The sequence below is a fragment of the Hyaena hyaena genome, unplaced genomic scaffold (genome assembly GCF_003009895.1).
Source record: "Hyaena hyaena isolate Hyena2069 unplaced genomic scaffold, ASM300989v1 scaffold_39, whole genome shotgun sequence".
Lineage (NCBI taxonomy): Eukaryota > Metazoa > Chordata > Mammalia > Carnivora > Hyaenidae > Hyaena > Hyaena hyaena.
Window position 1 is genome coordinate 4,791,596 of NW_024080671.1, and position 11,886 is coordinate 4,803,481.

General features: G+C 58.6%; 1 protein-coding gene across 1 annotated transcript in view; it reads right to left on the reverse strand.

Annotated features, from left to right (window-relative positions):
• SDK2 (sidekick cell adhesion molecule 2) overlaps nt 1–10,211 on the reverse strand; it is a 261,230-nt gene extending 251,019 nt beyond the window's left edge. The window contains exon 1 of the mRNA XM_039229793.1: nt 10,068–10,211. Within this exon, the coding sequence (XP_039085724.1) occupies nt 10,068–10,131 (64 nt within the window). The 5' untranslated portion in view covers nt 10,132–10,211. The remainder of the gene's footprint in view (nt 1–10,067) is intronic.
• Between the last annotated feature and the right edge of the window lie 1,675 nt (nt 10,212–11,886).

Genomic DNA, 11,886 nt, shown 5'->3' on the forward strand with positions numbered 1-11,886 from the left:
CACAGCTGGGCTCAGTGGCTCGCAATGAAAAGGGGGCTGGGGAGACGGCCCAGGGAGAGGCCAGGAGCCAGACCCCGAATGGTATGGAGGAGACAGCCAGGAAGTGAGGCGGACCCAAGCATCAGGATCACCTAGCGAGGGGCTGACAGCCCTTGAAGACACCACCACCCATCGGCCACGGCACACGGTTATGCCGGCCCGGGCTCAATTATGCTTGGGGCGCTGCTGCTTCAGGGGGACCTGTGTGTCTACAAAACATTATAGAGAATTTTAACTACAAATGGTTGAAATATGTCAAGCATCTTGGAATCCTACAGATGATGTGCCCTAAGAGATCACTGTATTCAAATTCTTCAAAACCAAGTTTTGACATCTATCCCTGGGGGGGGGCGGGTGGCTAGGAAGCCATGGGGCAGACACGCCACCCCTCTTTTAGCAGCGTCCATTCGCTTTAAAATACCCTTTGTGTGTTAAAATAGAATTCAGAGAGACTATGGAATAGAATGCAAATTTTCATATATTTAAAACGGAACATACCACGGAGGAAAGTCAGGCTGCTTGCAGGCAGCTTCAGGCTCACGGATGGCTCCCCCAGGGCCTGTGTCCATCGTCCCTCAGCACAGAAGTCCATCACTACAGCTCGGAAATGCTGTGTTTATGCCCCCCCCCCCCCCATTTCCCAGTGAAGACACGGAGGCCCAAAGGGACCCAGTGAGGATGGCTCTCAGCTTCCGAGGCCCACACGGCATTTCATCTGTTACCTCCCGCCTGATGTGCCGATTACCCCCAGCACCCTTCTTCAAAGGGTTAAGTTCATTAATTGGGAACAATAATTTATGTCTAATGCCTCTATCCTTGCTGATGAAGGTTATTATCTAAATTCAAGGAGTTTATAATTAAAGAAATCAGTCACACGCACATTAAAAGATAATTCAGAATCAACAAGGCCAAAGTGCCGAATGAGATGCATCTAGACCGTCGGCATCCTGAGAGCTCAGAGGCATTTGGGAGGATGAGTTCTAGCAGGGTGCAGGGTGGCGGAGAGGTGAGGGAGCTGAGGAGTTCCAGGGGGTGGGGCCAGCTGAGCAAGCGGAGGGCTGTGGCAGGGAAGGGGAGGGGAGGCTGCACCACACGTAGGGCCAGACCATGGGGGGCTCGGCACTGATATCAACAGGAGAAGCAAAGCCCCTGAGGTGAAGGCCTATAAGTAGGGTCTGACCTGACAGGTCTTAGCATTTAGATACGATCACTAGACACCATGGGACAGAAGATGGGGTCTCGAGGGACTTCCCTTACAGGCCACCCTAGGCTGTACTCAGAGCCCCACCCTGTTCACCCAGCCAAGCTGGGGCAAAGTTCATGGTCAGGCCAAGCGGGAAGGTGAGCTGTTCCTGACCAGACCAAAAGCAATGGCCTGGGAAGCAGCTGACCTGCGTTCATCGGTGTTCATCGTCACTTTCTTGCACACCCAGTGACTTTCGCAAGTTTCGGAAGTTCAATGCAAACAACGTTAATACTGTGAATGCTTTCTGCCCAAACTCCTTCAAAGGTTAGGACAAAGACAAAAAGGAGTTGTCTATGAAAGCTACACACAGAAATCTGAGGTTTTATGAAAGGATCCAATAAACACATCCACCTTAAGGCCTGAACACCTAATAACAGCTTAATATCTGGGATCTCCGTGGTGTATTTGCATTTTAAGTTGGAGCCAGAGAATGTCTTAACCAAATAAATAAACCCTTAACAGCATAAGTTTAGAGGCCACTGGCTGGCCTGTGAGAGATAAAGGCAGCAGAGGCATTTCAGGACGTGGCACACGTCAAATTGTAGGCCCAAAGCTGACCCTGCTTCCCCAACACCAAAATGGTAATAAAACTGACAATGACAAGCACTTATACAGCACTCACTATACACTGAATGCTGTCTGAGAGCTTAGCAGATTTTATTAAACCCTGTAATGACCCCATGAGGTAAGGACTCCTGTTATCCCCACTTTGCAGATGGAGTAACCGAGGCACAGATAGGCTATCCAACTAATTCATCCAAGGTCACCCAGACAGTAAACAACAGTGGGATTTGAACCCTGGGAGTCATCCACATTTCAAGCTCCTCAGAGGCCCGTGCTGTGCCACTGGGACCCTCAGACAGCACATTCTAGATTGGCTCTCACGGCCAATCTCACGGCCTCTATAGCAGATCCATAACTGACTCCCATTATGTGGTGATAACCCAAGCGTCCAGGTGCCCAGCCCTATCTCTGATCATTCCTCAGATTCTGGGCCACATGAGTGCCTCCGTCACCCCCACCTTTACCAGGTGCCCCTTGGTGACGGGGCAGGGATGGGGGGGGAGGGCGTCCAGGGTCCTGGCTCCAGCAGGCCCTTGAGAGTCACTCGGGCTTACCCCAGAAGCTGAATTCCCTCAATGGGCTGCATGATGGCAAATAACATTTCCTCCCCTTAGGATTATCATATCATCAAAATTTCATCCAGGTCACTAATAGCTTCCTGCAGGCATCAAACTTTAATCGCCTCTTCCCTGCCCCATTGAGTTTAAAAGACTCTTGTGAGGCTTGGTCACCGGCACTCAGTCGTGAATGCCCCAAGTGACCTTAAGGAGACTCACCAAACGTCTCTGGGTCTCCTGGGAGGGGATGGGGTAAGGACAGAGAGGCACAGAGGGGTTCGCATCCTGACCGTCATATTCCGCCAACTTGAGACCCAGCAGGAACACAGCCAGGATGGAAGTGAGAGCCAGGAGGGATCAGGAGGAGGAGGAGAAGTTCCAAGGGCTATTTTTGTTTTAGTTTACTTATTTATTTTTGAGAGAGACAGACAGACGGGACAGGGGAGGGGCAGTGAGAGAGAGAAAGAGAGAATTCATGCTGACAGTGCAGAGCCTGACGCTGGGCTCAAACTCATGAACCATGAGATCATGACCTGAGCTGAAATCAAGAGTCGGACATCTAACCCACTGGGCCACCCAGGCGCCCCTCCAAGGGCTATTTTCTCAAACTCTACCGCGTCCCCTGGGCCAGCCCTGGTCTTCCGCCAACACACGTGAATGGGCCTCTCATCAGCAAATGGTTCTCTCTCTCAGGGAAAGTCCCAGTGAAAGATGCCATGGAGGCAAGGACAGCCTGGGGGAGTGGGAAGATGATAGGCACTGGGGTCACAGAGCCCTAAGTTCAAATCCGGACTTCCCAGCTACACAGCTTTGGGCAGATGATCTCTGTGAGCCTCAATTTACCCACAAGTTGGAGTCGAGGGAGGGCAGAGGTAACGGTCACACTGCCCCCACTGACATGTGGAACTGTACACCAAATATGACTGTGCCTCCTCTCTGGTGATCCTAGGATGGGGAGAAATAACCAGATCGTTCAAAACTGGGGGGAGAAACCAAGAAAATGGGAAAAAGAAGATGTGGGTGAATTATAGAGATACTTGGGGGGCGGGGTATCCAAAAACCCCATGCAACCTGAGATCCCACCTTGAGACCACGTGGAAGGGCACACGGGGAAGCACAGCTGGCTATGTGAGCTGGCCGGGCTCCGTGGAGAGCGCCACTGGCCACAGCTCCGGCACACCCCACCAGGCTCCTCCCCGGCATGACTGATAGATGAGGAAAATGGGGCTTGGACGTAAGCAACTGAACCCAAAGTGGCCCGTGGTAGCACAAAGTGATCGAGCTTGGACCCAGCTGGCCCCAAGTCCAAGGCACAGACCGCCATGATACAGGACCCTTTTCCACAGCATAAGGAAAAAAATTCCCAAAGCGGGGAAGTAATAGCACAGGGCTAGGGTAACTCGGGGATGCTTTCGGGATGGCCCCGGCGGGTGTAAGTAATTCTGTATGCAATGCCCTTCTGGAGACCACAGAGCCGTCTCTGCGGTTACAAAGGAATGTGGGACATCAGCAGCGCGCCTCCCTCTTTCCAGCACACGGAAGCCTGCACTTCCCATTACAACATGATCAGTTCTAGCCAAACGGCTGCAAGGGGAGGTGAGAGGCTACAGCATATAATTGTTGATGCAAGACTTCCCCTCTCTCTCATGTATTTCAAAGGGGGCGTCCAAGCACGGATGGGCCTTACTCCCCAAACCTCCTATGTTTTCTCCCAGTTTCATAAAGGTGCAGTTCAGCTAGTAAGGATTCCAGAAGATCCCAAGAGTCATGCAATCCAGAGGCCAGACTGCAAGAAGGAGCTTCACTTGTATGGCCAGAGGCAGGAAGAGCTGGGAGTGAAGGTGAGAGAGTCCTAGCGGGGTCTCTGGGCTCAATAGGAGCACTACCCAGGGGCGCCTGGATGGCTTAGTCGGTTAAGCGTCCGACTTTCGCTTAGGTCATGATCTCGCGGTTCGTGGGTTCGAGCCCCGCGTCGGGCTCTGTGCTGACTGCCAGCTCAGAGCCTGGAGCCTGTTTCAGAGTCTGTGACTCCCTCTCTCTCTGATCCTCCCCTGCTCACGTGGTCTCTCTCTCTCCTAGAAATAAATAAAACATTAAAAAAAATTTTTTTTTAAAAAATAGGAGCACTACCCCGTTCTGTGTAAGCCTGGGCTGGAATTTCTGGCGGGCTGGGCTCCCATCCTCGGGGTGATTGTCTCAGTGCGATGAGGGCTTCACAGCAGGTGGCTTATGGGATGTCCCGAGGAGCCCATCAGAGAGGGTGATTGGTCAGAGAGGAAGCTGGAGGGACAGGCTGGATGACAAAGGGCTTTATTCCTTAGCTAAGGGCTCATTCATTCATTCATTCTTTATTCAGTCATTCATATTCCTCAATCTGGTTCTCCACGGTAGGCACTGCCCGAAGCGACAAAGGATACAACAGCGGATAAAATAAAGCCTCCGCCCCCACAAAAGAGGCCAACAATAAATAGACAAGTCCATATACGCCCGGTGAAGCTGAGTGCCATGGGGAAGGTCAAGTAGGGGAAGGGGCTAATGCTTGGAGATGCCATGTTATCAGGGGCTTAGCGACAGATTAGGGACATTAGGGGAATGTCTTGAAGGAAACAAGGAGTCGGCCTTGCAGACATCTGGGAGGACTGGGTGTGACCCCAGGGACAACGGGACCTTCACACGCCAGGTGGGAGTCCAGAGAGAGACCTGCAGTTCCACGAACAGGGAGGTGGTCAGTGAGGTGGGCAGAGCGGTGGAGATGTTGGAGAGGAGGTGTGGGCTGTGACATCCATCCAGCCTTGTGGCCAATACATTATAAGCCCTTATCAGTTACTCAGAGCAGTTTACAGTGATTAGGATCATCGCATTTAACATCCAAAAACAAAAAGAAAAAAACCCCCAAAACCCTAGAAGGTAGATCTAGTGATTTTTAACATTCACGGACAGGAAGAGTCTCAGCTCTGGGTCACTCAGTGGTGGAGGTAGAGGCGGGGAGCCCTGCGCCATGTCAGTGCCCAGACCTGGAGAGGGGCCTCCGCAGGGCTCCCTGGGCTCAGAGAGGGACTTTCGGGACCAGACACCTGGCTGGGGAGACTGATGAGACCAGCTGTGCAGCCCCCTGTCCCCCCACATCAGGGCCCTGAGCAGCCCTGGATGGCCCCTGTCGGACCCTGGCACTGCTCCCTGGCCCTGCCTTCTGCCCAGCATGTGGATGGGGGGGGCGGCACGAGAAGCAACGGGGATGTCTCAGCAACCGGCTCGTTTTCTTTTCCATTACAGGCGGTGGGGCTGCTGCCGGCAGTCACTCCTGGCCCGTTTGTTGCTATTGGCATCCCAAAGCCCCGAATTATGATGACTAATTCCCACCGCTTTAGGCAGTTCGAGGTCCGCCTATGGCAGCGCACTCCAGGGGGAGCCAGGGTGGAAAAGCCACAGGCGGCGCTGTAACACCCAACGTCAATTCCAGCTCTGTCTCCCGACACCCCGTGGCTCAGGGAGTCAGAAGGATTGGGGAAGGAGGTGTTCCAGCCAATCAGAGGACTTCTTCAACCACAGCCGGATCCTAGGATAACCAGCCGCGGGGAGACGGTCTTACAACCTGCTTGTTTTGTAAGGTAGTGAGACCCCCAACACCGGGGGTATACAAGCAGACACCAGGTGGCCACTTGTCCCAGGCTTATGGGCAAAGAACAACGCCGGATGCCTCTTCATGTGTCTTTCAAGTTCAGTGTCCTGACTCACTTGAGCCCTCAGGACAGACAAGTTCATTCTCCCTTATCATTTAACTTACAGCCCAACCGTGTCCTGCGGTACAAAGTCAAATGCATACCAACCTGCAGTTTAACACATCATTTTAAAGTCGGCCGTTCAGGCACTGTTTAAACAAAGAACTGCTGTAAAGGATTTGGCCTCTTTCCCAGCCACCCTTCCCTGATAGAACCAGGTTCCTGGCCCCTACTCTGGCCTTCCAGTAGAGGACATAAGCGAGGGAGCGGTCGATAACTATTTGCCGAACAAACGCACGCAAGGAAGGGTTTCAGAGGCAGGTGTCAGGCTGCCAGCATGATTCAGCCTCTGGGTAGGGGTCCCGAGCTGCTCCTCCCACCGCAGGGGCCATACCCTGCAGCCAGGAGACACACCGTGTGCCACCCATCTGGCCACAGCCAGAATGTTCCAGACTCCCCAGCTGATGCTGGGGCGCACAGGGCGAGGGAGATGGGGGTGCAGGGCAGAGAGCCGCCTCTCTGGCCCTGGGAGAAGAGGAAGAAGGGAAACAGGGATGCCCCCCCCGCCCAGCCCACTGTCGTGTGGGGCTTTGACACGCACCAGCTGAGCCCCAGGCAAGCACGACACTCGGCCTTGTGTTAATTAGCAAGAGGCCCTGATCAATAAGTTATTTTTTGCTGTCAGTAATTAATAATTACAGCTTAGCCACACCATGTAATTAAACTTTCATCCCGCTCCCTCGCGTGCTGTTTGGCTTTTATTGTGATTAGCTCCTAGCACTAAACTTTCTCCCCTTGGAGCCTTCCAGAGCCTCCGAGGCTGGACCTGCCAACACTCATACAGGGGTCTGTGCTGCCTGCTTCCCTCAGCTCACACTCCCTTTTGTCCCTCCCCAGGTGCTGTGCTTTCCAAAGAACCTTCTGGACCAGCTGCCTGGGCTGCCACTACCCTCCTTCCAGCCCCTCGGCTGCCTCAGGATGTATGCCAATGATAATTTTCGTGGCATCTGCAACATCTCTTAAGAAGCTGGCTGAAATGCACATGTCCGGGCTCACCGGGACACCCTTGGTCAGAGTCTGTGGAAGTGGAGCCCAAGGCGGCCAGAGGGTCACTTACAGATGGCGACAGGGCCACACGGAAGAAGCAGGAAGTAAAAGAAGCATCTTGGATGAGGGAAAGGCATTCGAGGCCTTTTTGGTGGGTGCCCAGGACTACTCCTCATGATCCTCTGGCTTATAATGTAAAAACCATCATCATCTTCAACACGACCATCATGCTCATCACAGCAATTACCCTTTATTAAGCATCTCCTTAGTGCCAGGCACTTGCTGAGAGCCCCCCCCCAAATACCTTGGATCAGTCTTTCTACAACATCACTGCACTTAGTTGAGAAAAAGCATGTGAACCGTCGTGACACTGAGTTTCAGGGGAACTGGTCAGATGGAGGCTTTCACTATAAGCGGGTGATGTTGCCCAGGTCCAGCGGCTGAAAACACACCGACCGAAGTCTAGACAAGAGCCAGAGGTGGCCAGTGTGAGGTCTGTCCCAGAGAGGAGCACCGGCTGGTCCCACACTCTGTCATGATCGGAGAACGGGGCTGAAGGGGCTCAGAAGGCATAGACAGCAGCGGTGGCTTCGGCTACCCCAAAGGGTTAAGGGCATGGCCTCAAACTCAAAAGAGAAGCGAGGGAGAAACTCCATTCTCTAACCCCAAAGCACACAGGAAAGGACCCCGAGCCGGATGGCCTGCCCCTGTTCCCCCAGATCCTTCTACACAATACAGCACTGCCCCTAAGTCAGGCTGAGGCCAAGGTCCCACAATCCTTTGCACGGTTTGCCGCCGGGAGACAAATGAGGGAGTACCCCCATGGACTCTGGAAAACACTCTCTCAGAGCCAGAGAACACAAACGGAGCCACAGGGGACCTGGGCAGCCGCATTCAAAAAGGCAGCAGCAAGAGAACCAGAGAGAGGGGGAATCAATCAGCAACTCTGACAGGGCGAGGTGGCCCCGCCTTAACTTCAGCCGGATCCAGGGATCTCAGCCTCAGGGGGATGGGACAGTGCTGGCTGGGACATAAAGAGGCTTCATGACCCAGAAGGAAGGACCTTCAGGTGCCCTGGGGACTCCTGATGGGTCTGGGTCGGGATGGGCAAGAACTCATGAGCCACCTGCCACTCGGAAATCATATGCCATGGCCGGGGCCCGGACAGTAATGAAGTCAGATGCCCCCAGACAGGGGCTGACAACCCCCAGAGCCGTCCCAGGCTCCTGGCTTTCAGCTAGTAGCCTACGGGCATCTCAGAGCATATCTGTGAGGTGTCCCAGGGCAGGCTACACCCTGTCCCTACTCTGGCAGCCTCAAGGTCTTCCCGGGACCCTTAAAAGAAGGGCCCTGCCCTAGCAAACCCACTCCAGCTGCCAATGGTTGGCTCCAGGGGAAGAAGGGCCCAGAACACCCCTGGTCCCTGACTCTGCACCCAGATCACCCCAGCAGCCTTGGGCAAGTCATTTAATAATGCCACTGGACCTCAGTTTTCCTATCTGTTAAATGGTTGCTAGAGTAAGCCGACCTCTAAGGTCCCCCCTGCTAGCGGATTTTATGATGATTATGAAACTAATAATAACTTTTATTATCTTACATTTACAGGGCCCCTTCCAAAATTCCTAAGTGCTTTAACATAAATTACCTTGTAAAATCCTCCCCCCAATCCTGTGAGTGAGAGCTGATTTTTCTCTCCTTTTGATCCGGGCTCTCCGGACTGCCTGACGCCGCGCGCAGTGGGGTCCCTTTACCCTCTGCCGCTGGGAGCCCCCAGAGCTGGGGTGGGGCCCTTCTGAGAGGCAGCCAGCAGCCTCCGCAGGCCGGCGCCCCCGGGTGGGTCCAAGCACCCTCCTGAGCCTGGAAGAGGGAAGTCAGGCCCCGCGAGTCCTGAAGCTCAGTCCAGGCTTCGTCTCCCTCCGCCCCCAGCAGGCGCCGCTCGGACACCGCTGGCACCACTGTCTGGATCTGCGAACCCCAAAGGCAAGGAAGCACCGGTGCAGCCGCCCTCCCCCGCTGGGACCTGCCCAAGGACTGGGGGGGTGGAGGGTTGGGGATGTCTGAGCATCCGCCCTCTAGAGGGGGGGTAGCGAGGATCACGCCTCCTCATCCCTCCTATCGCTTCCACCCCCGGCGCAGCTCTTCTCCACGGCGAGGCTGCTCCAGGCAGCTACAGGTCAGACACGGGAGCGGCCGGTGGAGAGGGAGGCGCGGGCAGAATGCTGCGTGTGTCTGGGAGCGGGAGGGGAGACGCCCCAGACCCTCCCAGGGCACCACCCCCCGCTGGGTCCGGGCGGCACGCGCGACCTCGGCTCCAGGCCCGCCCCGCCGAGCACCCCAGGGCCCCAGCGGCGGTCGGGCAGCCGGGCGCGGGCTCCCGTATGTGGCCAGGCCCGGCGGCAACTGCCCTCCCGTGGTCACCAACCCGGCTCCCGGCGCCCGACTCGGGCTCCTGCCCGCCGCGCCCCCACCCCCAACCCGCCCCGCTCCCTCGCCGAGGGGCGGCCAGCGCGTGCCCGGCGGGGCCCGGCCCTTCCCGCGGACACCGAGCCGGGACCCGGAGCCGAGCCAGAGGGGCTGGGGGAGGCGCGCCCCTCCCATGCCGGCCCGAGGGCACCCGCGGTGCGTGGGGGTCTCTACCCCTCACCTCACCCCGGACGACGCCTCCCAACATGGACCCCCACCTTCCCTCCTCTGGAAGCCACAAGTCTCAGAAAGATGGCCCCACCCCCGAAAGAGAGCCCCCAAAACTCGAGGAGGGGATCCTGAAACTCCCTGGAGAGGGCTCTGCCCAGACTAAGCACCATGTCCAGGAGGCCACGGAGAGGCCAGCGAGTCCCCGCCACCCCCCCCCCCTCCAGCACCCTCCCAACCCCACGTGGGGGTGGCCCTCCGTACCTTGAGCTCCGGTCACGCGGATCCGATGAAGGGCCAACAGAGTCCAGACCAGCAGCCCCCACATGATGACCAGCCTTGGATGGGGGGTCCTCCGCACGGTTTTATAATCCTGGGTGGGGGCCTGGGACCCCGCGGCTTCGTCCCGGGAGACTGTCCACGCGGCCCCCGCCCGGGGCTGGTATGCGCCTGGGAAGGGCAGCGCTGGCGACCCCTTCCTTCTCGTCTGCTGTCCAAGTCCGATCCCGGCGGCGCGCCCGGAAGGCGAGGGGCGAGCAAAGAGAAAGAGGAAAAGCCCGCTCTCGGCTTCGGGGCTCCTCCCTCCCGGAGCACCCCAGCTCCGACTTCTCCCAGGCCGGGCGGCCTCTGCGATCCGGCCGGGTCGCGGGCCGGGCTCCGGAATAAACCGGCAACTTCAGGAAACTTCCTCTCGTGGCCACGTTGCCCGCCCCCCGCCCCCTCCCCGCCCCCTGGTTGGGTTCTCCGGGCGGACGCAGTCACCGCCGTTCCAGGCGCGGGGCCCCCGGGGCCGGGCGGGAGGCGAGCGCGGCGGCAGACGCGGGCGCGGGGCGTCTTTCAGGGGCGCGGGTTTCGGGGGGCGCGGTTAGCATAGCGGTCCGAACCTCCCCGGAGCTGAAGTTTTCTTCTCTCTTAACTTTGCAGGCGGCATCTGGCGCGGCCGGGCCGCCCCTCTCGGCTCCACCGTCCTGGCGCCCAATCCGGGGACGCTAGGTCCCTCCCGGCGGCGCCGGGCCCGGGCGCGCCCTCGGCTCCGCGCCCAGCGGGCTAGCAAACTTTGCGGGTCCCGCGGCCCGGCGCGCAGCCCCGCGCGCCCATGTCCGCGCCGGCTGCGGGGCGGCGGGGACGGCTGCTGGGCTGGGCGGCCCGGGCTGTCGCCGGCGCCCGCGCGCGGAGCCTCCTGCCGGCCGAGGACCGAGCCCCCGCGGCGCTGCCCTCCGCCGCGCCCCGGCCGGAGCTCTCGGCGAGACGCACGGAGAGCCCGGCGGACAGCCCCGGCTCCGGGGGCGCGGCGCCTCCTCGGACGCCCGGCGCTCGCCGGCCCGCCCGGGCCCGAGGAGCAGCGGCCGCCGCGCCCGCCCCGGCGCCTCGGCCGCGCCGCCGCCGCCGCCGCCGCCGCCGCCGGTCCGCCCGCCCGCCCGCCTCCGCAGCCGCCGCCGCTCGCCGAGCCCGCCGCCCTCCGCTTCCCGGGCTCGGCGTCCGGAGAGCCGCTCCTGCCTGCGCCGAGCGGGAGCTGCGGGGGCCGCGTGAGCCGGGGACGAGCGCGGCGGAGGCGGAGGCGGAGACGCGGAGAGGGGGGCCGAGCGCTACCCCGTGGCCGCGACTGGAGACAGCCTGCGCGCGGGGAGGGGGGCGGCGGCGGCGGCGGCCCGAGCCAGGCCGGGAGCGAGCCCCGCAGACGCGCGGTCCGTCAGCGCGGCCGCGGCACCCGCGGGGGGGGGGGGNTGGAGCTTACTTGAGATTCTCTCTCTCTCTCTCTCTCTCTCTCTCTCTCTCTCTCTCTGCGCCCCTTCTGCGCTCACACCCGCCCCCCTCTCTCTCTCTCTCTCTCTCTCTCTCTCTCTCTCTCTCTCTCTCTCTCTCTCTCGGAGGCTTGCATCGGATTCCCAGTCTCTCCCACAGCCCGGAACCACCGTCCCCCCACCCCCAACCACCTTTCCTGTGACAGGGGTGGAGGGTGTGTTGGGAAGAGGGGGTCGGTCAACGGGTTGATTCCAATCTCCCCTCCCAGGTCAGGCTTGGGAGAGTCTGGAAACGCTCAGGGCCCAGAGCAAGACAAAAGGGAAAGCCAGGACTTACAGAC